At 38.8% G+C, this 27,449-nt stretch overlaps 2 protein-coding genes across 2 annotated transcripts; both read left to right on the forward strand.

The window, feature by feature from the left end:
* Positions 1 to 8,212: 8,212 nt before the first annotated feature.
* Positions 8,213 to 22,322, forward strand: fstl1b (follistatin-like 1b). Its single transcript, XM_033986815.2, has 11 exons — positions 8,213 to 8,358; positions 8,465 to 8,521; positions 18,580 to 18,681; positions 18,765 to 18,894; positions 19,320 to 19,352; positions 19,788 to 19,918; positions 20,073 to 20,191; positions 20,280 to 20,392; positions 20,856 to 20,966; positions 21,049 to 21,143; positions 21,266 to 22,322. The coding sequence occupies exons 2-11, from the start codon at positions 8,465 to 8,467 to the stop codon at positions 21,305 to 21,307; spliced, it is 933 nt and encodes a 310-aa protein (XP_033842706.1). The 5' UTR covers positions 8,213 to 8,358; the 3' UTR covers positions 21,308 to 22,322.
* Positions 22,323 to 22,871: 549 nt separating this feature from the next.
* Positions 22,872 to 26,234, forward strand: lrrc58b (leucine rich repeat containing 58b). Its single transcript, XM_033986814.2, has 4 exons — positions 22,872 to 23,579; positions 25,078 to 25,206; positions 25,292 to 25,569; positions 25,655 to 26,234. The coding sequence occupies exons 1-4, from the start codon at positions 23,122 to 23,124 to the stop codon at positions 25,846 to 25,848; spliced, it is 1,059 nt and encodes a 352-aa protein (XP_033842705.1). The 5' UTR covers positions 22,872 to 23,121; the 3' UTR covers positions 25,849 to 26,234.
* Positions 26,235 to 27,449: the final 1,215 nt, after the last annotated feature.

The raw sequence follows: 27,449 nt of genomic DNA on the forward strand, positions 1-27,449 counted from the left end.
GCTTTATCTGTCTGCACATTGGCCCTCCAAATACAAAACTACTAAAACCCACATTTGAAAGTTTATAAAATCCAAATTTCACAAATTTCCAAATTTCTATCTGTGTAGGTAGTTTTATCTTGTCTTATGGTCATTACAATAACTTTATAAAAGACTACATTCGATACATGTTCAATAATTTCATGATAAGTCTATACATAAAACTAATTGATTTGATCATTAAAATATGCAAACAAAATCTTATTACAAAATGGAGGGAAGATTTATTATTTGTTCTACTTGTAATACAACGGCAGGAGTGATCCTGCATGCTCAAACCCTATCGAAGTATTTACAAAAAGATAATAGCCGAATTCCTTATTCAGTCTCCCTCTTCACCGGGATACAGCGCGAGGCTCCGCAGTCACGTCATCACGGCGGTTGTGCCTGCCCATCGCCGCCTTCGCACGCACCACTACAGCTTTCATTTGGCCTCCGCTGGTCTCCGCTCACACACACACACCCACCGACCGACCCACCGGCCGGTCCGCCCCGCGCTCATACATTCTTCCCATTCTCCCCCACGCCAGTGTAGCACGTGCAGCAACCCCAGTCTGTAGTGCAAAAAGTATGCTAACCAAAATATTCCCTCAATTTAGCGTTCAATACATGCTCGTGACGAATCATGAATATTATATACAGCCGAAATGTCCGGATAAATAACGATATAAAGTATATCAAAGTTAATAAAGTTTTACTTACCAATAAATTTGAGAGAAAACTCCAAAGATGGTCAGGTCTCGTTGATCAGGGCAGGTGAAATTAGCGCATGCGTGTGTGCTCACATTTGAGCGGGCAAAAAAAATCAAATCAAATACGGAATCCCAGAAGGACATAACTCAAACATTTTACTTAAGAGTGTTGAGTAATCCCTTGCATACAGCCTTGAGTAATGCCAGATATTGAATGTATTTCATAATATTTACACAAGCATGTTAAAAATATGTGAAAAATCAAAGTGTTTAAATAAAAACTACAAAATACACTTTAGTAAAAGTAACAACAGCCACAATTCATTTTTTTGAGTGAATATGGATGGAAGAATATTATACGATTTTTCTGAACCCCGGCACAAAGGGGGTATGCAGATACAGAATGATTGAAGTATGAAGTACTGAATATTGAAATTCCCTTAAGTTTTGAAATGTGGAATCGAGAAAATATTGAAATATTGAATTTAAGAAGAAATTAAGATTATAAAATGATGAGAATGATGCTTTTGGCCAGTAAAAAGGCAATCACAAGAAGATGGAGAACAGATCTGGTGCCTCGGGTGGAAGAACAGGGAGATGCTAGATACTTAATATCTATAATATGGAAAAAGTGACTGGATCTGTTAGGTTTAATAAGATTTGGAAAGAGCGGTTACAACACATTAGACAAAGTAGATCAGAGTTTGTGTAGGGCTGACTGAGGAGGCCCGCGCAGTCTTGAATTTCCTCTTTATTTTTTCTTTTCCTTACCTTGTATAAGTGTTCCCCTGTGAGAAATTAAATAACAGGATCATTTACACCACGGTTTGACGCTCGTATAAACACAACTGTTGTACTGAAGATGGATATTCTGGAAACTGAATATCTACAACTGTGTACAGGACGGTCTGTGTCAGCCTGTCTCTGCTAAGTAGTAGTAGTAGTCATAGTAGTAGTAGGACTAGTAGTCGTAATAGTAGTTGTACTATAGTAGAAGAAGTAGTCATAGTATTAGCAGTAGTAGTAGGTAGTAGTAGTAGTAGCAGCAGTAGTAGTGATAGTAGGAGGAGTAGTAGTAAAAGTAGTAGTAGTTGTAGCAGTAACAGTATTAGTAGTAGTAGTAGTAGTGGTAGTCATAGTAGTAGTAGTAGACGTATTAGTAATCATAATAGTAGTTGTAGTAATAGTAGAAGTAGTTGTAGTAGTAGTAGTAGCAGTAGTAGTAGTAGTAGTAGTAGTAGTAGTAGTAGTAGTAGCAGTAGTAGTAGCAGCAGCAGCAGCAGCAGTAGTAGCAGTAGTAATAGTAGCAGCAGCAGCAGCAGTAGTAGTAGTAGCAGTAGTAGCAGTAGTAGTAGTAGTAGTAGCAGTAGTAGTAGTAGCAGTAGTAGCAGTAGTAGTAGTAGTAGTAGTAGTAGTAGTAGTAGTAGTCGTAGTAGTAGTAGTAGTAGTAGTGCTCTATTAACAAAATGGCTTCCTGCTGTGGTATATGCTAATACACAAAACAAATATTACAAACAATGAGAGCACTCGTTTATTTGAACACGTGGGGACAGAAACCTCACAGTGAATTAGAAAAACTTCCACATCAGGCCAACTAATGCTCTACACCACATGTGTCAAACTCAAGGCCCGTGGGCCAAATGTGGCCCGCCAAGTCATTTTATGTGGCCCTTGACAAGGTAAATTAAAAGGTATGACTGTCTTAAAATATCAGTTTATCTGGAGATTTTTCATATCTATGCAACTTCATATGCAATATTTGTAACTTGAATAAGTCATAAATACAGAAACAGTTAATTAACAACAATAGTTACATTTATTTTACATTACATTTGGTTACATTTACTTACATTTAAACAGTCTTATATTTCCATCTGGCCCTTTGAGAGCAACCATTTTGCTGATGTGGGCCTGTGTGAAAATGAGTCTGACACCCCTGCTCTACACTGACACTTCTCGATGAAAATTACTGGCTACACACTGTTTAGAAAAGTTCTCATTGCAGTCCATAGATGGAGTTCAGCCTCTCCACATATTGATCGACATCGCCATCTACTGGTGTGCCCTAGAGGAGCACAAAGACAATAAATGTCATTCATATCTTCTTAAATAATATTTATTTCCTCTCACATCTGGCATGACTGTGTACAAATCCCCAACAGTTTGCCTCTGATCCTCACATTGGTTTGATCTCCGGCGAAAACTGCAAACATAAATAAAAACTATGAAAACTATTGGATATGCATTTTTTTACATACACATCAGAGTCTTGAAAATGTCATGTAAATGGTTAATTTTGATTATTGTTTGATTTGTGGACATTTAAGATAGTTTAAATGACACGTCCCCTAAGTTTGATGTGAGTTTTCAGAGGGACCAAGATCAGAAAGAAAGTTTTTGCTGTTTATATGTCATTTAAAAAGTCTCATAACCAGTGATGGGAAAAATACTTAAAAAATGCTTTCTTTTTTGTACTCTCACTAATTCTGTGCAGTGTTCAAAGCCAAAATTGCATGATCAAGTCCCATCATGTATAATTTCATAAAAGTAACTGAATTCTGAATAACACCAAATGAAGGAGTAGCCAACTCTACCAGAATACAGTTTCTCAAAATTAGTATTCAGAATAGCCCATGTATTTTCGGGACATGTATTACGTTACTTCCCAACACTGCTTAGAAATAAAAATTTTAATGTAAAAAAAAAATTAATAAAAGTAACATTAAAAAAAAATAAAAAAATCATCATCATAATCATAATCAGATTTAGACTGCGCTCAACCAGCCATTGTTCAAACACGTGCTGGTTTTCAAAGGGAGATTATGCAAATAAAAGGGATGCTACTAATCTGGCAAAGACAAAATTCATTGTACTTTTTCTTCCAAATACAACAGTTACATGTAAATATATGCTTTGTACTCACCTACAGAGACAAACTGCTGAAGAACACATGAGAAGCAGTCCCCCCACAGCTGACACGATGTATATGAAGTGTACAGGCAGTGAAAACTGGCTTACTGCAGCACACAACATGACAATATGACAGTGAAATTTGACAGCTCTAACATTAGTCATGTTTTGTCTTGCCTTACCTTCAGTTTGAGTGTTTTCATTCAGTGTTACATTCCATATGATAATTTCTTCACCTTTTTTGTGGTTTACAACACATTTATAGATCCCAGTGTCATTTTCTTGAAAGTCCAAAATAGTTAAATTTGGTGGAAAATTTGGGTGTATTACAAATCTGTCACTAAAATTTGAAAATGTTTTGTTGTTACTAAATGCATAAAGGTATTTTTCCGTGACCCAGTTGACCTGGTGTAATCCTTGTGAATGTGAAGTATTGCATGTGAGACTGAGCTGCTCTGCTCTTGATGCCATGATTCTGACTGAATCTAGGAATCAAAATACTTGTAAATGACAAATGCAGATTAAAAGACAATGTTACTGTTGTCCTACCTGCAGAACTGCTACTGCAGAGCAGAATAAGTGGCAGAAGAATTTCCACTATAGTGTCCATCGCATCAACTAAAGCTGCGCACATGCTCAACATACTCTTTGTAACAATAGCAGGAAGTATCAGATGTTAGTCTACAGGAAAATTCACACTTTAGTCTTGCATGTACCGGTACTTTACAAGCAGAATGTGCAATGTACAGTGGTATTATACATTATACATATACTAATTTAATTATGGGAAATAATATCAAGTAGAAATCAAAAGCAGTGAATAGTTAAAAGGCCTTTGGAACAGTTTAGGTATAAAATGTAAATGTTTCAAATCTGATTTGATTTATTGTGATTTATTTTGATTTACAAATAAACACATAAATTACAAAAACAATTCATAACTGAAGGTCAGGTGTTTGAATCACTTAATGTTACTTATTGAAACAGGCCCATTCACCTTTATTGGTGCTGTTACTTAAAACAAAATGTCACTCAAGCAGAAGTAAAACTTATGACCAAAAAACAAATAGGGATGAGTAACTATGAAAAGAAACATTGTGATGTTTCTGTTTGTTAACATAATGACAAAGGGACCTAATTTCAAACTGTGTTATTTTTGGAATACACATTAAAATCAGGTACTGTAGCTTTATCTTTAAATCCCTGAATGTATTTTTCATCATAAGTGCAGTTTTGTCAGTGCATGAAATTAGTGTGGTGTGTGGTTGTCATTTGTCTGTTACAGCTTTGGAATCTATGCTTGTTTCTCAGTTTCTCACCTGCAAATGTGTGCTCCAGACCATCTTTGTTCCCACTGACAGGTGGGAAAAAACATAAATAATCATCATAAAATTAACATTAAAAGAGAAGAGTGCAGAATAAAAACCTTTCAGTCGTATGCACAGCTAAAGAGAACCGTTTGGATCATGGATTTAAACATTGTCAAAGTAGAGGCCTGTCTCACATCTTCAGGACTGTTCCAGGTTTTAGCTGCATAAAACTGAAACACTGATTCCCCATGTTCAGTCCTGACTCTGGGCACCAGCAGGAGGCCGGTCTCAGAAGTCCTCAGAAGTCCTGTGAGATGGTTCATATGGCACTAACATGTCAGAGATGTACTTTGGTGCTGGTCCATGGACTTGTTCACAAGCCGAGCTGCTTTAAAGTCTATTCTCTGAGCCACAGGAGTCAGTGCAGAGACCTGAGCACAGGACACATGTGCTAGTACTTCCTGGGTCTAGTCAGGACCCAAGCAGCAGTGTTCTGGATGTACTGCACCTGTCTTAGCGCTCGTTTGGAGAGGCCAGTGAGCAGGTCATGACAGTAGTCTAACCTGCTGGAGACAAATGCATGGATAAGCAGTGTTGGGAATAACGGAGTTACATTATAACGGCGTTACTAACTGCGTTACTTTTTCAGTAACGGAGTAATCTAACTAATTACTTTTCCCAGCGTCGTAACGCCGTTACCGTTACTGACTATAAATGTGGCGCGTTACTTTGTTTATTTGGTAAAAGAGGAGGCTGGGGTGAGATAAAAGGCTTGTTTGAGACGAGCGAGACGAGCGCAGCACCTCTCCACCGCCTGCGACCGACTGCATGGACTGCAAACGCTTAATGCATTATGGGAAATGATGTCCTGACGCACGGGTGCCTCCTCCTCCTCCAACTTTACACAAACTACTGCTCTATATTTGATATCGACATATGTTTTAAATGTAACTTAAAGTGTCAAGGCTGTTGTCAGGTATGGATCACATGAATAATAATCAGTGTTGGGAATAACGGAGTTAAATTATAACGGCGTTACTAACTGCGTTATTTTTTCACTAACGGAGTAATCTAACTAATTACTTTTCCCAGCGTCGTAACGCCGTTACCGTTACCGATAATAAAATGTGGCGAGTTACTTTTAATTGAGTTCACTCTGCTCTTCATCAGAGCCGAGGAGCTGCAACGCTGTTGTGTTTCTTTGGTGAAAGAGGAGGCTGGGGTGAGATAAAAGGCTTGTTTGAGATGAGGTGGGCGCAGATACGACGCCGTCGATCGGTGCACGGTGCATGCCGGTTAGTTTTGTGTCCAAGATGCCACCGACTTGCTCTAGCGTAACCTGTGCACCGGTAACGGGAGGTTTTTGAGCAAGACGAGCGCTGCAGCTTTCCACCGACTGCGGCCGCCTGCATGGACTACAAACACGTAATGCATGATGGGAAATGATGTCCCGTCCACAGGTGCATTCACAGCTGATTGGGTCCGAGTTGTGTTTTGATCAGAAACGTGACTGTGTTCTCTCCAAAGAGGAACAGGGTTAGATCAGAGGTTTGAAAGACTTCTGCTTCTAAGATACAAACGCTGGTCCAATCGTTAGGATGGATAGATAAATAGATAGATAAATAAAGGAATAGATAAGTGTTAGAGGGATTGTGTGAATCTTTTAATGAATGTACAAGAGTTGGATAAAGTTCAGTTTATGTTGAAATAAGAGTGAGTAATATTTGAATACTGGACAGAGAATTACAGTGTGTGGCCAGAGAAGCTTAAAGGTTTTTTTTTTATTATTTTATTACAGATTTACATTTGAATTCCTTAGTTTTGCAATACATTGCAATAATTTTTTTCAGTATTATACTGAAAGCACTTTATTGTTATTGTTTATTTTAATGAAGAAAGTACTTGAAGTTTGAAATTGTGTGACATGTTGATTTATTTGCACTTCAAATGACATTTTATATATATATATATATATATATATATATATATATATAATTTTTGATACATTCTATAATTTACTTTAAACAAATGCAATATAATTGTAATCTGTTAAAGTGAGATAAATGTTAAAGGTTCACATGTTGTGTTTTTATTGTTTTAACATAATAAGTAACGGTTACTTTGCCTAGTAACTAGTTACTTCTCCCAAAAAGTAACTGAGTTACTAACTCAGTTACTTTTTGGTAGAAGTAACTTGTAACTATAACTAATTACATTTTTGAAGTAAGATGCCCAACACTGTGGATAAGTCTCTCTAAGTCTGGTTTAGAGAGTATACCTTCGATTTTTGCAAAGTTTTTTAGATGGTAAAAAGTTGCATGTTATTGATTTGATATGGCTGTTAAAGTTCAAGTCTGAGTCATGGAGGTGATTGCTAACACGTTCTCTTTGTTTCTGTGGGTCAAAGACTATGACTTCAATCTTGTCTGAGCTTAGCTGGAGGAATTTGTTTTGCATCCACACACTGATCTGTTGCGGAGTGAATCCACTGGTCCATATTCACCTGCTGCCAGTGAGACAATAGAGATTTGTGATTTGTGAATTTAATTTAACCTACTAGGTGATGTCTTTTTCGTATAAACTTATTAAAATGTAGCCAATGACATGTTACAGAGAGAGTCAGAATATTATTAAGAGAATTGCTGTACATAAGCCAAATGCTTTGACATTTCCTGTGATAGAGTTTTGTTTGGCATGTGATTCTCATTTCAATCTCCATGTACATTTCTTGTTAAACAGTGGAGTGAAATGACTCGCCTATTGAGAAATATCACTTTTGTTCATATTTTTAGTGCATGTGTGGTGTGCACTGCACCAGTAGCCCACTACATGAGTTTAAACTATGAACCTTTGATACATTGATGGATGTTTGTAAATCCCATATGAGATGCCTCAGAAAGCCCAGAGCAGAGCACAGACAGACTTCAGAGGAGCTATTGCCTCTGTTCTCCATTTTGAATACTGCATGATTTGTTTTTATTTGCACGATGCTTGAATTTAAATGATGTTTGGGATTACTGAGATGGTTTAGTCTTGGACACTAGGGTAAACGTCAACATGTTTTGCTTAATTGTGTCAGAGTGCAACTTACTATACGCCTGTGCGAACGCTATTTTTAATAGTCAGAAGGGGTCGCGCATCCCCAGCAGCAGCGCACATCCACAGACCCCTCTGCCCGGTCCCTCCTCCTCGCTCTTGTGAATGACCTCAGAGGACTCGAGAGCCAATGGCGCGTTCTGATTGGACGCGTCGCGCAGAGAGAGGAGGGCGCGTGGCGGAGTGACGGCCACGAATTCCTCCGCGCTCCTCAAATTTCTTGAAATCACCGACCCCCTGCTCCTCGGCCGAAGCTTTGTGTCGACAAACATCCTCTGCAGCCCCTTCCTCCTCCGAGCCAAAGCATAAAGGTAACTATTCTATATTCCTGGTCTTCATCAGCAAGAGCCTCATATTTGACTATTTTGATCTGTTTTTCTCCCTCGGCGACATCGGTACTTTCTCTTTTCCATCCAGATGTTGCGAAGTGTGGCCGTGCTCTTTCTGCTCTCCATAGCTCTCACCAACGCGGAGGTAAGTTTCAAACTGTGGACTTATTACAATTAACATACAGTTATAGCCTAGTTGTTAAAGTTGATAACAAACAGGTCACTTTTTCTTTCACTGTTGATCTAAGTTGGGTAAATGTATTAATCAGTGCTATTTTTTTAATTTTTTTATTTAGCTCAATAACCTGTTGTTCAGCAGGGGATTTTCTTTTTCTTTTCCACCTATAGGCTACTATACGTGTGGGTTTGAATTTCCTTTGTTATTTGTACTTATTAATCTTGACCCCTACTAAAACATGCAGTTTATATATTTTTAACTTCACCACTGAAGATTTTATCAGATTGGATAAACAATCTATTGAAGGTCTTTTGTTTCCCTCACTGCGAAAGGCTAGTTTACACACTGACAGCTGTAGTAGAGGTCACAAAGGCACTGCGTCTCATGTCCTTGGAGCTTTTAGACTCTCATCATCAAACTGAAGGATGTTTTGGTTTTGCTCTGGCACTTTGCATCTGCTGTAATGTGTTTGGTGTGGTCAGTCATGGTGCATGTTTGCCTGTGTACTCAGGGGGTGGGCAGTGTTCTGTGGAGCTGTGAGAAGACTCACCTCAGACCTGTCACAGCGTGGGGCTAAGTGGGTGTCCTCTGAGCAAACACAACACTGTTTGCTCTTAAATTAGACTTCATTTTGGCCTCTCTGCTAACCTCGTTTTCAGTTAGATGCAGGCTGGACATCTGTTTTTCTATTAATACCCCTCTGCACCAATAGACGTCAGTCAGATTGAGTGAGGCCTGGATAAAGTTCCCATTTCAGTGTTTGTACATTTTGATGAGTTTGTCTTTTCTTGGAAGGGACCATCATTTGTTTGGCCAACTGCTTGGTGCACATTTGGTAACCACTGAGGCACCAGGTGGTGGCTGAGGTCCTTAACCTCAGCAGACACAGCTGTTGAACACCTGGTCCTATGTCATCTCTGCCCACTGCTTCACTAGCTGGAGCAACCTCATTTTTTTACATTAGCTGAAGTCTAATTAGAGGATGCAGTTCAGGCAATATGGTGATACAGATTCTCATCACTGTGACAACAAACATATCAGGATTCACAAATTTTAAATGCATATCTTGAATGCAGCTCTATGCTCAAACAAAGACACACCTCCTTAGTTGTTTCCTCTTCAAGGCAATATAAATATACTAACTTTAACATGAATTAAAGTCATAATCTGCCTCCAAGAAAATCGTGATTTTTTTGTCATATTGCCCGCCCCTAAGTTCTTGCAAAACAAAAGTGGATCACAACACTATTTGTTGTCTTATCATTACAGCCAGAGGACCACTTGAGCATTGCTCCATACTAACCCACCACCAGGGACACCACCTTTGGTTGACTGTAAAAACAAAGGCATTGTATCTTTATGGCATTCACACTGCAGTGATCTGTTCGGCAATTATGTTAGATAAAGACATGATGCATGATGAGCATGATGCAGAGTCTGGAGTCTAAGTTAATGGGGACGCATTAGAAAAAGCAGCTATTCTCTCAGGTAATTACCCTGATAATATACGGCCTGTTGGCTGTCCATGGGAAGGGCCTGAACTGGCATACCAAGATGAGGTCAACAAGTTAAAGCAAAGGGCCCTGGATGTGATCAGTCTAGTGTGTGTTAATAAGTGGGGATTGTGTTATTAGAATGAACGTAAAGTGTTTATTTTATTGCAGCAGGATGTGACTATAAAGAAAGCATTGTTATATGTTTTGTCTGTCTTAAAAAAAATGTAATTTCTACCAGATGAATTCGATGACTGTATCTGGAAGGAATGAGGTCGAGATTTTGTTAGTAACTAATAACAAACATTGCCCAAGAAGTCGAAGCCATGGATTGCTGAAAATATGAAGCGGTTATTTAGGGTAAAGCAACATGATGCAAAAATGCAAAATGAGAACAATAAAATACATGAAATGATACATGTTCATTTGCATAATGTATAAAGCTTTGACAATGCACACAAGGATATCAGTGTTTAAATTTTGCTTTACGGAGAGCAGTTAGCAGTTGTTTGAAATTGTTGTGTTTGAAGATAAGCTGTCAGATCACAGCCTCTTTGTTTGAGTGTTTGGGTTTGTAGGGTATGTGATAAATGTAAGTCTGACAAACTAAATCATGATTTACACAGGCATGTAAAGCACGCTGTCTCTGGGCTGATTCTGAAGCAGCTAATCAGAGAACTCCTTGCTAATTCAAGAAAATTTTACAGGAGAGAATATCTTTTAATAATAGGGGCCTGAATGCACCTTTTAAAAAATTTGCCCACATTTTAGGTTGTGCTTGTTTTTTAAAATGTAATAAATGAAATTGTGGCAGAATTTCATGTCTCCATAGGATTGCATTGTGACATGTCACATGATTAATCCAAGAGGACGGACTTACAGTTTGTGAGGGGGCATGGTGTTTCTATTGCCAGGATGCCAAATTTGGTTTGTATATGTCAAAGTTTTTCAAGGGACTTCCCAATGTCGAGGCTTATTACTGTGGCAAAACGACTTTGAATTTTTTGATCAAGACCATGCCACGGATATCTCTATACCCAATTTTGTATGTGTACAAAAATGTTATTACTACTGCACCTATTTTTTTATTTTCTTATATCAGTCTGTTCTGGGCCGGGGTGTCCGCCAACAATTACAGTTTGAGTGAAATCGGCCAAAGTATGTGCAAATTAACACTAGTCGGCGTTTGATGGCGAGTTGCAAAAAATGACCCAAAATTTGTGCCGTTGGCATGGAAACAACATTCAGTATTTGGAAAAGCTTCTAACAACTTTTAATGCCGCACTTATTTAGATGGTAGAATGAATCTGGTGTTGATAGGTCAAAAAACCTAGGACGAGTTTGTTAAAGGCCACATGATCAATCAGTTATGGGCGACTTCCTGTTGGTTGCCTAGCAACCGTATAATATATTTTTTTGTCTACAATAACATGACTGATCCACCACCCGAATTTCATTTGTCTATGACAAGTTCATTTTTTCAGTATAGCCATAGGCGCAATGTGCTTATGGCTATACCCAGACAATTTTTGTGATTATTATGATTATGATTATTATTATTGGCCATCATAGTATTAATATTAATATAGTAGTACTGTCATAAATATTTAGAAGTAACTATATTGAATCTGTAATCAGGCAATAAGTGATATTTATAGCCTGCTCCAAAAATGTAAGTGACTTAATCAGTATAAACCTGTGGGAAAGACTGTGGCCTGTGTTTAGGGTATGTATAGCAAATATGATCCACTTTTTCCTTTAAGTAATTTGTCTTTTAATGGTTCAGTCCAAGTTGTTCGAGGACATGATTGAGGCTCGTCCTCCCAGTCGTTCCAGTATGTTGCCATGTCGATGCCCGTTCTGTGTGATTCAAGGTTGGCTAAAAATATCTACCCAGGTGGAGAGAACATGAGAGGCCGCTGTGTCCTCTGTCTGTACCAGCCTGGTCTAATTACTGTGGCTCAACATCCCGGCGTCATGGAGGAGGATGGAGAGGTAGCCGTGCAATTACAGTCAGGGAGAGATGGGTGCAGAGGTAAGACTCTGGCTGCAGGCGGCTTGGGCAGCGTTTCATGTCCCTGTGCAATGTTCTCTCTCGCTCACTCTTGGCCCAGCTTAAAAGGAGTCCTCATTTAGCTTACCAGCCCAAACGGTGCCTTATCGCTAATGACACTGCTCTCAAAGGCTTCGTGCACAAATGACAAGGGGCGCCTACTCACATAAGGCCTTGTCAGGGATAATTACTGTGCAACGCAGGGAAATGCGCGCTCAAAGTTTGGGAAGAAAGCTCTTGTTTTGTAACTGCTTTACTTGAACGCCTCTTCAACTCAGAAAGAGCACAGCTGCGTCTACATTGTATAGATTACAATTTTAATATCTTTCATATTCTGTAAAGCACCTTTAATTACTTTGTGTAGAAGTTGTGCCATACGAAGACATTTTCCTTGCCTTGCCTGTATAATAACAAACTTAATTTTTTGAGATTTAAACCAGTATCCTCATAAAAAAACATACTTACAATAGTGAAGGCCAGCTTTATGAATGTTAACAGATACTTACACTTTACATCTAGGATTGTTTTTAAAGTAGGCTATAGCTTGAACTGAAATTACTTCTTTTTCATTATCACGTTTTTATGTGTATTGTGACCTGAAAAATCATGATTATACTCTATAGTTGAAAAATTCTGAATGCCTAATGCAAGACCTTTCCACTATTGTCAATCTTCCTATTGCTCCTAAACATCAGTAACATACTATTTGTTTCCCACATCCATATGTCAAGTTATATTTATAATTCAATAAAGCAACAACACCCACCAAGTCCCAAACTCTGTCAACACTGCAGACCTGGCTACAGTCTGTGGCTACTTTTCGCTCATGATGTAGACTAAGGGTATTTTTATAGAAACTGGCAGCGTTTGATGTATTGTTCCATACTCAATAGGGGTATTTTTACTTGACATCTGCATTGAAAGTCTAATCAACCAATGCAAGGTTAGTGAGGGGTCTGTTTAAATTCTGTGTGGTGATAAAACAGATGTTTCAATGCTACTAGATGTGAAATTAAGTACAGCTTCAATGTTAGACCACTGACTGCACAAATAACTCATCCTGCATTTGTCTATGACTTTTAGAGTAGCAGTTTGGCCCAATTCAAGCTCCATTTGTACAGCAGTGGACAGAGAATTCATGTTTGCTCTAGAAACAATGAGCTGAGAAAAATGAAAAGTAAATAAACAAAGGAAAGTCTCTCCCTACTTGTAACTTTATCAAAACTAGATACTTTGAACAAGTATTGACACTAAAAAAATCACCCAAGAGGACAAAACTTGACCTTTCCTAAGCAGTTTCAGAATAATGTTGATCATGGTAACAAGAAGAAAGTACTATTATTTAGTGTTGACAATGTCTCATTTAGTCACATTCATTATCTTTGTAGTATCAAAATCAAACATTGAGCCTTTTTCTTAGTGTCGCTGTAAATTTCACTTATAGTTCTTAGCTAAAACAGCATATTTTTAATCAATGTGGCAAAGAAGAAGGTGAGGAATGCATTGTGGGACAGCTGACGTCTTGATAAGTGTCACTCGGAGGGGACAAGGGGGACACTGAACAGCAGGGGAGGGGCCAGGCTGCTGCTGTCTGTGTTTATAGGGTTTTATGTTCGCAGTGACGTTTTAACTGCTCACAGATGTGTCCCTGCCCAAACCGTGACTTATTTCCTACTTTTCTCAAACCCTTTCCACCATTGTGCTGCTTTATTTGTTTATCGTCCCTTTTCTTGTTTTTACCACACTTCGTCTGGATTTCTTAAGGGCTCCTCAAGTGAATTGCCTTCTTAAATAGCAGTTCCAATGTTTTTGATTTGATGAAGTACTTGGCCTAGTTTAAAACATTTAGGTCATCTGCTTGAGTGCGTTTGTAAAACATTTGGATTGCATCACTTGTTTAATGCAATGGTTTCAACATAATGAATCTCTGCTTGGACAGATTTTATGTATGGTATGTAGTTTAGACAAAATATGCTGCCTAAAATGGTTGACATTGAAAGAGCCTGGGTCTTCTTTTCTCTCCTTTCAGGGTGTAGCTGTTACATTAGGGCAGTATAACGGGGATGTGGGGCCGCCTGCGCTGACATCATCGTACACTGGTGCATTCCTTTCTCTCTGAATAAGCGGCCGATCTGTGCAGAGCGCTTATTAGCAGGCTCTCTTTGTTTCTACAGGTCTTCTCTCAGATCCTGTGTTTTTAGAGTGCTCCCGAGACCACCCGCACCACTTTAGCAAACAACACATCTTTCCATCGTAGTCTTAGCTTTCTCTGGCCTTAATATCACAAGGAAGCGTCCTGGCTGTTCCACTGTCAGGGCTTTGCTGCAAAAATCTATAAAAAACGAAAAGCATGATGTGGTTTCTGAGTATAGATCCTACATCACTGTTCTCCTGAGCTTAGCTCACTTAAGCAGAAATGAAGCCGATTTTCTTTGGATCAATTCAAAGGAAGAACTGCCTCGAGATTAGAGAATGTACATGTATGAATTATTGAGGGAAATGCTACAGCAGAGATGGGAAGGCCATTCTCTGTGATCTTTCTCCCTTGTGTGGTGAATTTTACAGCGAGCTTGGAGAATTCCTCAAAGGAGGAAAGTGGTTCATAGTTCCAGTTAAGCGAGAGGAAAAGTGTGTAGTAGGCTGCGCTCTCAGTCTCTGCGGGTTAGGCCCGGTTGGAGGGGTCTGTGTGAGCAGAGCCCAGCTGTGGACTGTGAGGCTACAGGAGGCGAAGTACGCCCAGTACAAGAGCTGGAAAACAAGGACACCTCCTCTGACCTAAATACTAGAGTTTGGCTCAAGATGAACTCTGTGGACTCTGAGACTGGACACAGCGCTGGAATGTACCCCTAACTCTGGAACTTCACTCATCTGTACATTCTTCACATTCTTTTTACTTTTACATGTTATTTTACAGTTTGCACGAGATGTGGCTGATAGGCTAAACACTAAGTTAAATTAATTACTATATAATTTGCCAGCTTTTTTAGTACCATCGACTCCAAACCCTTTTTTTACATTATAACATTATAACATCTATGAAGGCTAAATCATAAAGTACATATTTCTGAATACCTGCATTTTTCTTATGGACCGTGCTCTTGTTTGTTGTTACAGGCAGAAGTCAAAGCCCTTATTCAGATAACATTACCCGCCTTCAGAAAAGATTTATTTTATTTTCATTTAACATTGTGGACAAATTCCAGCAAGTAACCTATCTGTCTGTCTCCCGTACTAGACACAAATGTCTTGTTTTAATAATTAAAGCTGCAAAATACCACAATATATTATTAATGAAAACATACAGCTGACATCCTCTTAACAAAGCACTAGATGTTTTTCCTCTCTACACTGTACCGCCATTTTACCAGATCCCATTTAGTGCAATGCAGCCCCACGCCCATCCCATAATAACCAAATTTATGAAGCTCATCAGTGATCACATTTCATTGTCAGAGACGCACTGAACCATTCTTCACCTTTTAAATGTGGCACAGCTCAGTTCCCTTACACATACTGCGGATATCGCCATCTTAAAGCCTTGACCATGCCACGTTCTGAAGGGCAAATATATTTAAACCTCAATAAAACAGAAATAAACTGGCTTAAATTAAATCCATAATATTTCGTTTATCACATTATACAGGCCCACATCCAATATCTTCTGCATAGGTCCCTTTACTGTAGATCAATGGTTTTTATGCTAATGCAGGCAGGAACATGGTGGGATTAGCTCCACTCAGTATGTCCAGTGCATTGATCAGGCTGCTACAGGTCAATGAAGCGCCACCACGACTGTGTACAGTGTGTAGTAAAGTCATGCAGACATGGAGAGAAAGCTAATGGCCCAGTGTCCTCAATTACAGGGCAGTTTGGCTTGGTTCTGTATATGCAGTATATCCAACACACCCTCTCTTGCAATAATCGCTATGTAAAAGTGTTGTAATTATAAGCTTAATGTTTGGAATACAGTGTAAAAATATGTGCATTGCCCCACTCTTTCAATGCTTTCATAGAGATATCTCAAGTTATGGATTGTAGTAACAAAAAGTGCAACCAGTTAACAGTCTAACTAACTTGTAACAATAGGAACAAACTAAGAAAATATTTTGCTACCACCAAACTGAATACAGGTCCATACCAAACTTGATCGTTCGAAAGCTATGGCCACGTCTTTTCAAAAGCTAATACTTTCATATAGCCTACTACTACTACTACTACCATGAAACAGAACAGAAAAAAGACCATTTAAGTTTTATATTTGTTTTGCTTTTTTTGTTTTGTTTGTTTGTTTGTTTTTGCTTATATCATACGTTGCACATATGTATTTTCACTGCACTGGGAATCTGACAAGACATGAATTACAGCTGATAAGAAATGAAAGTAGAGACTTGAAAGTCATCTCACTGATAGAAGTCGATGTACAGGGAGGATATATCTCTGGAATCTTTTAATCTTCTTAAAAGCTCAAAATACTTAAACTCCCCCCAAATGATGATAAATTAGATTAAAATGTGTTTATATACAAGCTGAAATATGCTGGTGGCAGCTGTTTTCATAATGAGTTTGACTAGAACTGTTATGAATCATCTTCCACTTATCATGGCTCCAGCTTTTTAGATTGGTTTTAAATGGCATTGCTGAAAAATAAGGTTGGATTTATTGGCAGTGATGAAAAATATATGTAATTAAAGTAGGACACCCACAGCACCCACTGTTATTGTTTATGCTGATATTGACTTTTTCGGTATGTTAGGTCACAACACATGCACATAAGCATTATAACCAATAATTTTCTAAACTGTCTGTTATGGTATGTAAAAATATTATCACAGAAATCAACATGTATTATAAGAAAAGGTACTTGTAACAAACCGCAGAGTAGGGTCCATAAACCAGGTTTAATTTTGTATTTGGCTCTTGTTTGGTCAGTTTATATTTTGCCCCTTTATTAACCACACTGTGCACGTGTGTGTTATAGACCACAACACATCCTCTGTGATCATATCGCACCTCCTGCTTTCTTTTTGATTGACACAGATGTGATCTGCCACAACATGAGCTGGAACATGGTTTTACCATAGCAACAAACTTCTGCCTGTGTTTTCATTAAGCAAATGTCAGGGATGCTGATTTTTTGTAAGCACTGGACACAGCAATAAGGGGAAACTGCTATCCATTATTCATGTTCCCATCACAGGTTTGCACCGTTTCCAACAATTTAACACACCATGTTTCCCACCTGCTCAAGGCCACATGGACCACTTTGAAGCTATTGCATGACCACAGCTTTGGAGTACAGGTCCGGTCTTAAATCATGTATGGAAATGAATCAAATAACTTTTCAATACATTTCTCTCTTTTGCCCTGGGTCAAAAACATCCCCCCTAGTTTTCCACACAACTCTGGTGCTTTCATTAGTAAGCTGTGCTCTAGTCACAAGAATCCTATTTGATTTAAACCCAGATTCCTGCTCCGGGGTCTGCTCACGTGCACTCAGAGCCAGGGCCGGCCCTCCGTCTGGCTCTCTCAGGAAATAGCAGCTTAGACAGGGAGGGAGAAGAGAGAAAAGATTTCACTAAGCATGGGAATGGACCCAAAGGAAAACATGGCTCACTCACACCCCAGATGTGGGAACACCCTTTGCACACACAGGGGAGGAGGAGGTAAGAATGGCCAGAGAGCTGGCTCCGCTTGGCGTCTTTTGATTGGTCTGGAGTTCAAGAAAAGTCTTCTGTCGAAAAGTCTTCTGGCGAAAAATCTTCTGGCGAAAACTCTCTTGGCGAAAACTCTTTGGGCAATCAACTGTTCTTCATCATTCTTCATGACCATAGTCTCACACACCTTCATTGACAACAGACCTTTTAAAATCTGTCCATATGAACTTTAAAACAAATGTTTTTATACCTTGTTGTAGCGTTTTGCATTGATATTTGTTGTTTGTGTTTCTGTCTTATTGTAAAATTACAGAGTTTGTCTCTGGCTGCTCACTGTTTGTCCAAACATGGCATTTGTATTCGCACAAAGAGAACTCTGTGCTGAAGTCACCAGCTGTTTTCACATGTCTGCTTCCAGCATTTTATACCAGGCATTTCCTCCAGCTCAGTAAAAACCTTTGTGTGCTCGGTGAGAATAGTATAAGCTTCCTGAAAGCATGCACTGGGTAACATGTATAGGGATACATGTCATTACTTTTAAATTGCTTTATCTGGAGCATATGTCAAACTGCTTAAACAACAAGAGGAAAAAAGCTAAAAGTAATTTATATTATTAAAAATGTTTGCACATTGGAGAATCTTTCTGAAGTAAGCCAGGCCTGCTGAGATCTGCTGTTGAAGAAGAGGTGTAGCACCATCTAGAGGAGATTACCTCAAACATATAATGGAGCTTTAATAAAACCAAATGCAGTGCTTTGACTGAACCAAGTCCATGTCTAACCCTATTCCCCATTCCTTGCCAACTATTGTTTGTTTTTTGTACAGGAGCTGCAGAGTAAGAGCAAAGTGTGTGCTAATGTGTTCTGTGGAGCAGGCAGGGAATGTGCCGTAAATGAAAAGGGGGAGCCCAGCTGCCTGTGTATCGAGGTAAGACCGAACAGGCTTTACTGGCTCTAATATGTCGTCCATTTCATGTATTCCCGATGATATTTGTGTGTTTACTGTTGTAGAGCTGCAAGCCCCACAAGAGGTCAGTGTGTGGCAGTAATGGGAAAACCTACAGAAACCACTGTGAGCTGCACAGAGACGCCTGTCTCACTGGTTTGAAGATCCAAGTGGCTTATGATGGACACTGTCAGGGTATAAGCACACAGTATACCAAATAATTGTTAGTTTTACTTTGTTCTACGGCCACAAAAAAGCATTAGAATAAGAGTGCCCGCTAGACTTGTTGACTTTGCACTTTGAAGAGGTAACACATCTTTTATATTCCACAAGTGGCACTTCCCCAGCAGGCTGATAAGATATTTAGTATGTGATCTCTGATCAAGCTTATAGTCAGATGACCTGACCTCGTTGGGTAAACAAGTTCAAAGATTTATTGTTTTACAGCTGTCTATGTCACTGAATAAATTTGACATTGTTTTTGGTTTATCATTTGATACATCTAAACCTTATCTAAAGTAAACTTGGCATGACATTACAGGTCAAAGAGTCAATGTGACCAGCACAAAATATTTTACATTTGACTTGAAATTAATTTATTGGTGTTTTTCTGCCCTCAGAGAAGAAGACAGACAAGGCAGCTGCTAGTCCAGGTCTGTATGCTCTGTTCAAACCTTGTGTATATATACATATATAATGTAATAATAATATAGTAGGCCTATGTGTTCTGTAACTTTTGACCTTCTCTCAAAAGCCACAGTGGTCATAAAAATGCATATATAAATGCATATATATATATATATATATATATATATATATATATATATATATATATATATATATATATATATATATATATATATATATATATATATATATATATATATATATATATATATATATATATATATATATATATATATATATATATATATATATATATATATATATATATATATATATATATATATATATATATATATATATATATATATATATATACTTTGTGTGTGTGTGTGTGTGTGTGTGGTGTGTAAGGTATAAATATATAAAGGTATAAATATATAAATGTATATCTACGCTCACAGTGGTGTGCTTTGCTGCTGACCGCAATGAACTGAGAGGTCGGATCATCCAGTGGCTTCAGACCGAGGTTGTTCCAGATGGATGGTTTGTCAAAGGCTCCAACTTTTCTGACATCCTGCTCAAATACTTCAAGGTGGGCACACTCTCCAGCCCCCAGTGACCCTACATCACACTGTGTACTTCACTGACTTACCCAACATACTGTTGAAGTAACAACAAACAGAAAACTATGGCTGTTGCATGAGTTCAGATCATATTATGTCCTTTTCATGTATTTTTCTCTACAGTCCTATGATAATGGTGATGCCCAGATGGATTCCTCTGAGCTGCTCAAATTTATCCAGCACAATGAGTCTGTGGTAGAGATGCAGTCATATGCTGACCAGGAGAGCAACAAGCTGCTGAGGTCAGGAGTGCTGCATCTCACTATGGGCCAGTTATCCTAAACTCATTCAGAATAAGTTATATATTCTCGACCTTGTATGTACTTTCAGGAGCCTGTGTGTGGATGCCCTCATTGAGCTCTCTGATGAAAATGCAGACTGGAAACTCAGCTTTGATGAGTTCCTCAACTGCCTGAAACCTGGATTTAACCCACCAGAAAAAAGTGAGTTTAAAAAGAAACTTCCATTCTATACCATAACTAGATGGAAACATGTGTTTCATATGTGTATATTCATTTTCCTAAATACTACAAACTATTAAACGTACTAAATACTATGTAATAAAGGAAAGAAAAATATATGCAATATAGGCCTACCCCAGTGTTTGATTTTCTGAGTTGGATGAAAGTAGGCTAAAGTTCAGAGGAAACGGGCACTCTGGATGCAGCCAAAAATAACATTAACTTCAGAGAAGCAGTGTCTATGAAGCTCTCTCCACTTTAACTGGAATATCCAGTACATGTCATGAATTTGGCTACACCAAGCCACATGATTGGCAAGAGTTATTACTTGCATGAGTGAATGAATGAATATCAAATACAGTAACAGTTATGTGTACTTAAGGGTTGCTTCTACAGCTGATGTAAAATTGCTGAGTCATTCTTTGTCCCCATTTCTTCTGTGTAGAGTGTGCTCTGGAGGACGAGACATATGAGGATGGAGCAGAGACTCAGGTGGAGTGTAACCGCTGTGTTTGTGCATGTGGAAACTGGGTCTGCACTGCTATGACATGCACAGGTAACTACCAGTCTTTATTTTCTTAAACTATCTTTGATATGAATCTGCTTATAAAACCTGTGTAATTCTATTGTGTTGCCAGACAAGACAGCAGCAATGGCTGACACATCAGATACTGGTGCTGAGATGACTGAGGAAGAATGGAACCTCCGTGTGGCTGAGCTCAACAAGCATCAGGTTCCTATTAAACCTATTCTACTGGCAATATCACCAACCCTTATTATACAAAAAAATTAGTATTGTAAAAGATATTACTGGTATGTGCTATTTTCTTCAAATTAAACTATGGTTCCTCATAGGAAACAATGGAAAAGATGAAGTCCAGCACAAAGGATGCCTAAATAAGACTACAGAGAAGAGGGCGCCCAGTATCACCCCTTTACATACTTGACTGACTTTGGGGCCATGCATTGTTGACTGCTATGTTAAATACAATACATCTATGTGGAATGTTTTTTTTAATTCTGTGTTCAGTACTGTCACTCATTTGATTGTTGTACTGTGTCCCTGTTGTAAGGGCTTTTTACAGGTGTTTTTTTTTTCATTTATTAGTGAAAAGTCAAGTTGTCACTGTTTGTGAATATGGACGTCACTGTTTGAGCAGGTAGAGATGGGGGGGTTCCTGCACTGGCAGGTTACTTTATGGAGCCACCGCAGAGGGCAGAGTCATAGTGAGGCCACAGAAGTGTCACAGTACGACATTACTTGATAAATGCACTTCTTACTTTTCTCTTGCTTTCTATCATGTATTTTATCACATTCTTAAATTGTATTTGTCTGTTTATGTAATGTTTGCTGACACTTACAGTATATTATTGGCTTCACCCTGTTCCTGGGTTGTGTTCATATTCATCCCACTGGTGCTCTTAATTTAAATGTTACTTCATCTATCATGTCTGTAATCCCTCAGGCATTTAGGTGGGACTGTAACTAACGCCAAAGTCTGTATGAAGAGTCTGAATAATCCTCAGAGTAGTGCTATACTCTGGACCCAGCAACTACACTATACCTGTTGTTTCATCACTAACAGAAATAGCCTCAGTATCTGCTCAGTAGTGCTCCAGTAACTGGATGCATGTTCAGTGTGCATGGTGGATGTTGAGAGTAATTGGGTTTGTTAGCTTGTTATACCAGTGCCTTAGACCTGCAAAGAGCATGGCTCAAGTCTATTATTGCCTGCACAAAGCCAAATGGCTGAATGTGCAGACATTTTGTAAGTTGATTTACTTAATCTTTATATCTGATATTGCATTTCTATAGTATATTCAGGCTTAATATTTTTATTCCACTAAAAGTGCTGAGATTGTATGGACAATATACTGTATGTATGACAATAAACCCAGTACTCAACTTTTACTCAGAGTCTTCTACTTGTAACTGGACTGTTAAGGCTGATGTGAAATATAGCCTACTGGTCAGTGGCTACTGTAATATCACAGTTGGCAATATTAATTTTGATTTCAAAAATAAATCCCCATTCCTTGCATATGATCAATGTATTAGGAAAAGTGACTTTATATAGGCAATTTTACAAACGATTGCAATGGTTTTCTTTTTGTATTCACTTGTTTCTTATTCAAAGCATGCCCCACTCAGACTGCTCTTGCATAATGTAACAGATGAGAGGTGTTGCATAATGTTTCACAAGTGAACATGGGCAGCAGCGTGGATCATAGTGTCACATTTCAACAATTGTAATAAAAGTTATAAAACGTTATGGAATTATTCGACCCAGAGTGATCATAAATGTGATGAACAGTTATAAAAAGATTTAGTAAGACACCTACTTTGAGTTTGTAGCGAAAGAATAAAGAAACGGACGGTCAGATTAGCCAATAGACAGTCAGTGGGCGGGGCTTTGTACCAGAGGGAACCAATCTCTACGCGAGAACCTTTCCCCAAGAAAGGCTGGTTGTAGTTTTTTCTGTGGTAGATGCATGTGGTGTAGAAGTTCGCCCTCCATGCCCCATACACTGCCCCAGATACTTTTTCTGAAGCGATGTGGGTAACAGCGGGCCCCGTTAGTATAGAAACGCCTTTGTCCCGCTTCGTTCTTCATTTTAAAGAGAGGCAAGAACTCCTGGATTTGACTCGTCTTTAACGGGACCAGCGGGACTTTGACAGCGGGGCACAAGGAGTCGCCATCGATTAAAAAATGGAGTTTCACGAAGGGGCCGCAGCAACAGGCGACGGCCTACTGGACTTTTCACGCCTGAATCTTAGCACTTTGAATGCTGATGCTGTTAGCGACGAGAGAAAAAATGACACAAAGCAAATGTATCTAAACAACAATCGGTTGGTCTCTCTGCCCTCCTCTATTTACCTTTTCAGCAACCTCGAGTTTTTGGACATTAGCAACAACGGACTGACGAGCCTGTGCGAGGGCATCACACGGCTAACCAAGCTAACAACACTGCTAGCCAAGAACAACCGACTGGACGAGTATTCACTGCCCAAAGAGTTTGGCTCTTTGCCTCTGGAGGTGCTGAACTTCAGTGGCAACAGATTTGAGGAGATCCCTCTTCAGTGCACCCAAATGCTGCGTCTGCAGTCGCTTTCACTCGGTGGAAACAGACTCAAAAGTATCCCCCCTGAGATAGAAAACCTGACAAGGTATGAAAATACTGCTTCACAACTAAAGAGTTCAATGCTGTAAAACAGTGGTCAGGGTGAGTTGTAACTTTTTGCACACGTTCATTAGATCAAAAGGCCATTTGTTTTACCTATCGCATGTTGTAAAATAAGATTGTACGGTAAATAAACTACTAAAACTACCTAAAATTTTGCTAAACTTAGATGTGCACTAAATCTGTTGACTGACCCTCGAGGACAGCCGTTACCATGGTTTCCACAGGAGATTTAAAACTACATTAAAACATTACAGTGTACAATAACATAAATAAATGTGTGTGGTGCAATGCAGAGTTTAACGTGTAGGCAGACTTACCTTAACAATGTTGGCCTAATTTAAGGATGGATGGTGGAAAATATAGTCTTTCTAGGTCACCAAGCCCCTACCAGCAGAAATCAATAGTCTCGTTGTCTTATCTTTTTGTGAGTTAAAGTAGCAATCCATAGTGACCTGGACCAGAGATCATGAGCTAAACCCAGTTTTTGCACAAAACAGAGCCAAGAACTAATAAGCTATCCTCACACGTGTATCACTGTATCTTTTCAAAATCAAATGTGTAGATTTTTTATTTAATTTAACATCTCTAAATTGGATATTACATACATGTACACAAGCACAAGAATATGGGTTAGTCTGTAAATGTAATCCTGGTTAAAAAGAGAAAAACCGTACCTCTTCCTGTCCCTTTCCATTCTACTGAGATTTTAACCATATGTAATTCTACAATGTGAGCTCAGTATATTAAAATATTTGAACCATAGTCTTACTTGGAAAATCATTTTCCTACTCGTTAAGCCCTAGTTTAATTTAATAAATCTAATGTTTCCAGACAGGACTGCCCCTTAAATTATATCTGTTAAAAGCTGATCACTGAAATCTGCAGATATTTTGAGAACAACAGTTTAATTTAAAATTCAAATATTCTACACAATGCAGCAGTATTAGTCCTTTATTTGGTTCCCTTAGTGCTCCCAAACGTATGTGTGAGTTCTAATGTGTCTTGTCCAGTGTGAGAATGCAGCCTGAGAGCCCCAGGCAGACCCTCACTGTCTCATCTCATGTCACATGCCTTTGCAGCTCAGCCACCAAGGACAGTATAATGGCCTGTGTCTCTCTGTCGCTGTGTCATCAGTTCCTGCAGGCGGATAGTCTGACAGCTCACTTAAGCTCTGACCAACCATACAGCCATACAAGTTTTTAGATAATTTTACTTTTCTTATACCAGGCCCTAAACTACTAGGTCAGCATTTTCAGTAAAGTCAGTTTAGTCATATGGACACATTATGGGTAATTTTACTTGGTTTGACTACCTGCTTCAACTAAAAAACGATCAGTGTTCGATTTTCTTTGATTGTATCAAGTTTGATTAATACCATTCGACCTTCACTGCACCTATGCATCTCTGGCTCCCTCCTGTGGTTAAAAATTGTAATACATATAGTAAGCTGAAGTATAATATTTGACTTAACATTTTTCCAGTCTAGAGCTGCTGTATCTGGGAGGTAACCTCATCAATGCCATTCCTCCTGAAGTGGCTAATCTGCCTTTCCTTACGTACTTGGTTCTCTGCGATAACCGCATTCAAAGTGTACCCCCACAGCTCACCAGGTAATGTCAATCAACGACATCGTGTGTACATATATATTTTATCATCTGCAATGTGACTGCAAAAGCTAAAGAATTTTGCTTTTAGGCTGAACTCTCTGCGATCTCTGAGTCTACACAACAATTTGCTCACTTACCTGCCCCGGGAGATACTCAGCTTGGTCCACCTGCAAGAACTAAGCCTTCGCGGCAACCCCCTGGTAGTTCGCTTTGTCAAAGAAATGACCTATGACCCACCTTCACTATTAGAGTTGGCAGGACGTACCATCAAGAGCAGAAATATACCATATTTTCCACATGAACTGCCAGATAATTTGCTGCACTATCTGGATTTGGCCAGCAAGTGCCCTAACCCAAAATGTGCTGGTAAGTAATGGTTGTAGGATAAAAACAGAATGCATTTCTCTGGTGGTGTTGGCCTCATTGAAACTGACTTCACTTACTTTTCCAGGTGTGTACTTTGATTCATGTGTGCGTCACATCAAATTTGTGGACTTCTGTGGGAAGTACCGGCTGCCGTTGATGCACTACTTGTGCTCCCCTGAGTGCACGTCCCCCTGCAGCTCCAACCCTCAGAGTGATGCTGAGTCGGAGGATGAGTCCAGTGTGCCAGCTGACCGGCTGCAGAGGGTGCTTCTGGGATAGCGCCACACAACACTCACTAAAGTGTTCCCCTTAAATACATACTGGTGCTGTACTAACCATTTAAGATTGTAAGTTGTGCCTTACACTAGTTCCAATCACTATATTATATGGACCTCAGGGGCTATTTTTCAAGCTGTTAAAACTGTAGGTATAAGCTATGTGCTCGTGCAGAGCCCGGGATTTGCCTAAAAGGCCCACATGGGTGAGTAGGTACAAGAATGCTTATCTAGGCTCATGCACAGGAAGTGACTGTAGGGTGGACCTGGGAAAACCAAGAAAGAACAATGGCTGTAGTATATACAACACAGTGGCAACTATAGAACACTAGAGTGGAAATGGCTACTCCATGTTTCTGATCAGTACTAAACTCCCTGCACACACGAGACTGTGAGTTTATACACACAGAAAATATTTATGTCAAGAGTACTCAATTTTAACAGAATCTTTTTTACTTTCTCTATGTTATGTTGAGTACAAGGAGCTTCCTGATTGCACATCTAATATTTAGAAATAAAATATGGGTCCTTTATGTTACATTAGTTTCTATGCTTTTGTTTGCTTAGTGCCTTACTAGTTTTACTGATCTCTTAACCAAATCAATGAGGTATGGAGAAATGTAACCATGGCAAATGTGATTGTGTTTTATCTACACCTAACCACAAACCATTTATTATTATAGATTTATAAAAAAAAATATATATAATTATAAAGCAAAACTCGTTATTCATTTAACACTAGTCGACTATGCACCTGTATTCATTTATTGTTCTCTTGTAAAACAATTTAACTTAATTGTACACATAGAACATGAGTTAAACATGTATTTTGACTTTTGTTGTCTAATTAAATTTGGTTTAAAACTATTGATTCATAATCTTAACTGCATTCATATTCATCTGTTTCATTGTCTGGTCATAAATAGGTTATTTATTAAATAGGTGTTTGTTTTCTCCTGCTTTTTAACTTTGTTTTTGTTCCAAATGTACGACACTGAATTGGGACTTATGTTACAGTTAACCCACTTGACATGACTCGTAAATTCACCAAGATGCAACCTGAGAGGCCGCACTCGGTAATCCTGATATTTTGTTAGTCTCACCTGCAATTAACAGGAGTATTAGTGGTGTACCCTATACCTCTGATCTTCTCCTCTTACTTATAGCCTTTTTACAGTGGAAAATTAGCAAGAGCCACAAGTGGTGCTCACTTTAGATGAATTTGTCCTTTCTAGGCACTTATGTAGTCAACATTTTGGACAACTGAGCAACACTATTCTAGGGCATTTGAATGTTTATCTTGTATGTAATTAGTTTTAAAGTCTTAATAGATCTTTTTCTTTGCAGAGTTTGCATGCATCTCATCTTGTTAGGGTGTTTTTTGTTGCAAGCTATTGGCCCTCATTTATGAAACTTCTGTATGGCGAAACCGGTGTGTATAATTGGCGAATGACGTGCCCAAAACAAGACATTGTCCGGGATTTATTAAAACTGACGTGAACGCATGGTGCACGCAAATCATACTGCAGGTCTGGAAGTGGCCTTTAAAAAAAAAAAGCAACGGTGTTTGTGACTAACGGGACTATTACACGTGTGTGGAGGAAC

This window comes from Periophthalmus magnuspinnatus, chromosome 21 (assembly GCF_009829125.3).
Source record: "Periophthalmus magnuspinnatus isolate fPerMag1 chromosome 21, fPerMag1.2.pri, whole genome shotgun sequence".
Classification (NCBI taxonomy): domain Eukaryota; kingdom Metazoa; phylum Chordata; class Actinopteri; order Gobiiformes; family Gobiidae; genus Periophthalmus; species Periophthalmus magnuspinnatus.

Bases quoted from the DNA above. Each gene is read 5' to 3' on its own strand.
- lrrc58b (XM_033986814.2), top strand. From the start codon at position 23,122: ATGGAGTTTCACGAAGGGGCCGCAGCAACAGGCGACGGCCTACTGGAC. The intron at 23,580-25,077 runs GTATGAAAATAC...ACATTTTTCCAG, and splicing joins GAGATAGAAAACCTGACAAG to TCTAGAGCTGCTGTATCTGG. The intron at 25,570-25,654 runs GTAAGTAATGGT...TTACTTTTCCAG, and splicing joins CCCTAACCCAAAATGTGCTG to GTGTGTACTTTGATTCATGT.
- fstl1b (XM_033986815.2), top strand. From the start codon at position 8,465: ATGTTGCGAAGTGTGGCCGTGCTCTTTCTGCTCTCCATAGCTCTCACC. The intron at 19,353-19,787 runs GTCTGTATGCTC...CTACGCTCACAG, and splicing joins CAAGGCAGCTGCTAGTCCAG to TGGTGTGCTTTGCTGCTGAC. The intron at 20,393-20,855 runs GTGAGTTTAAAA...TCTTCTGTGTAG, and splicing joins ATTTAACCCACCAGAAAAAA to AGTGTGCTCTGGAGGACGAG.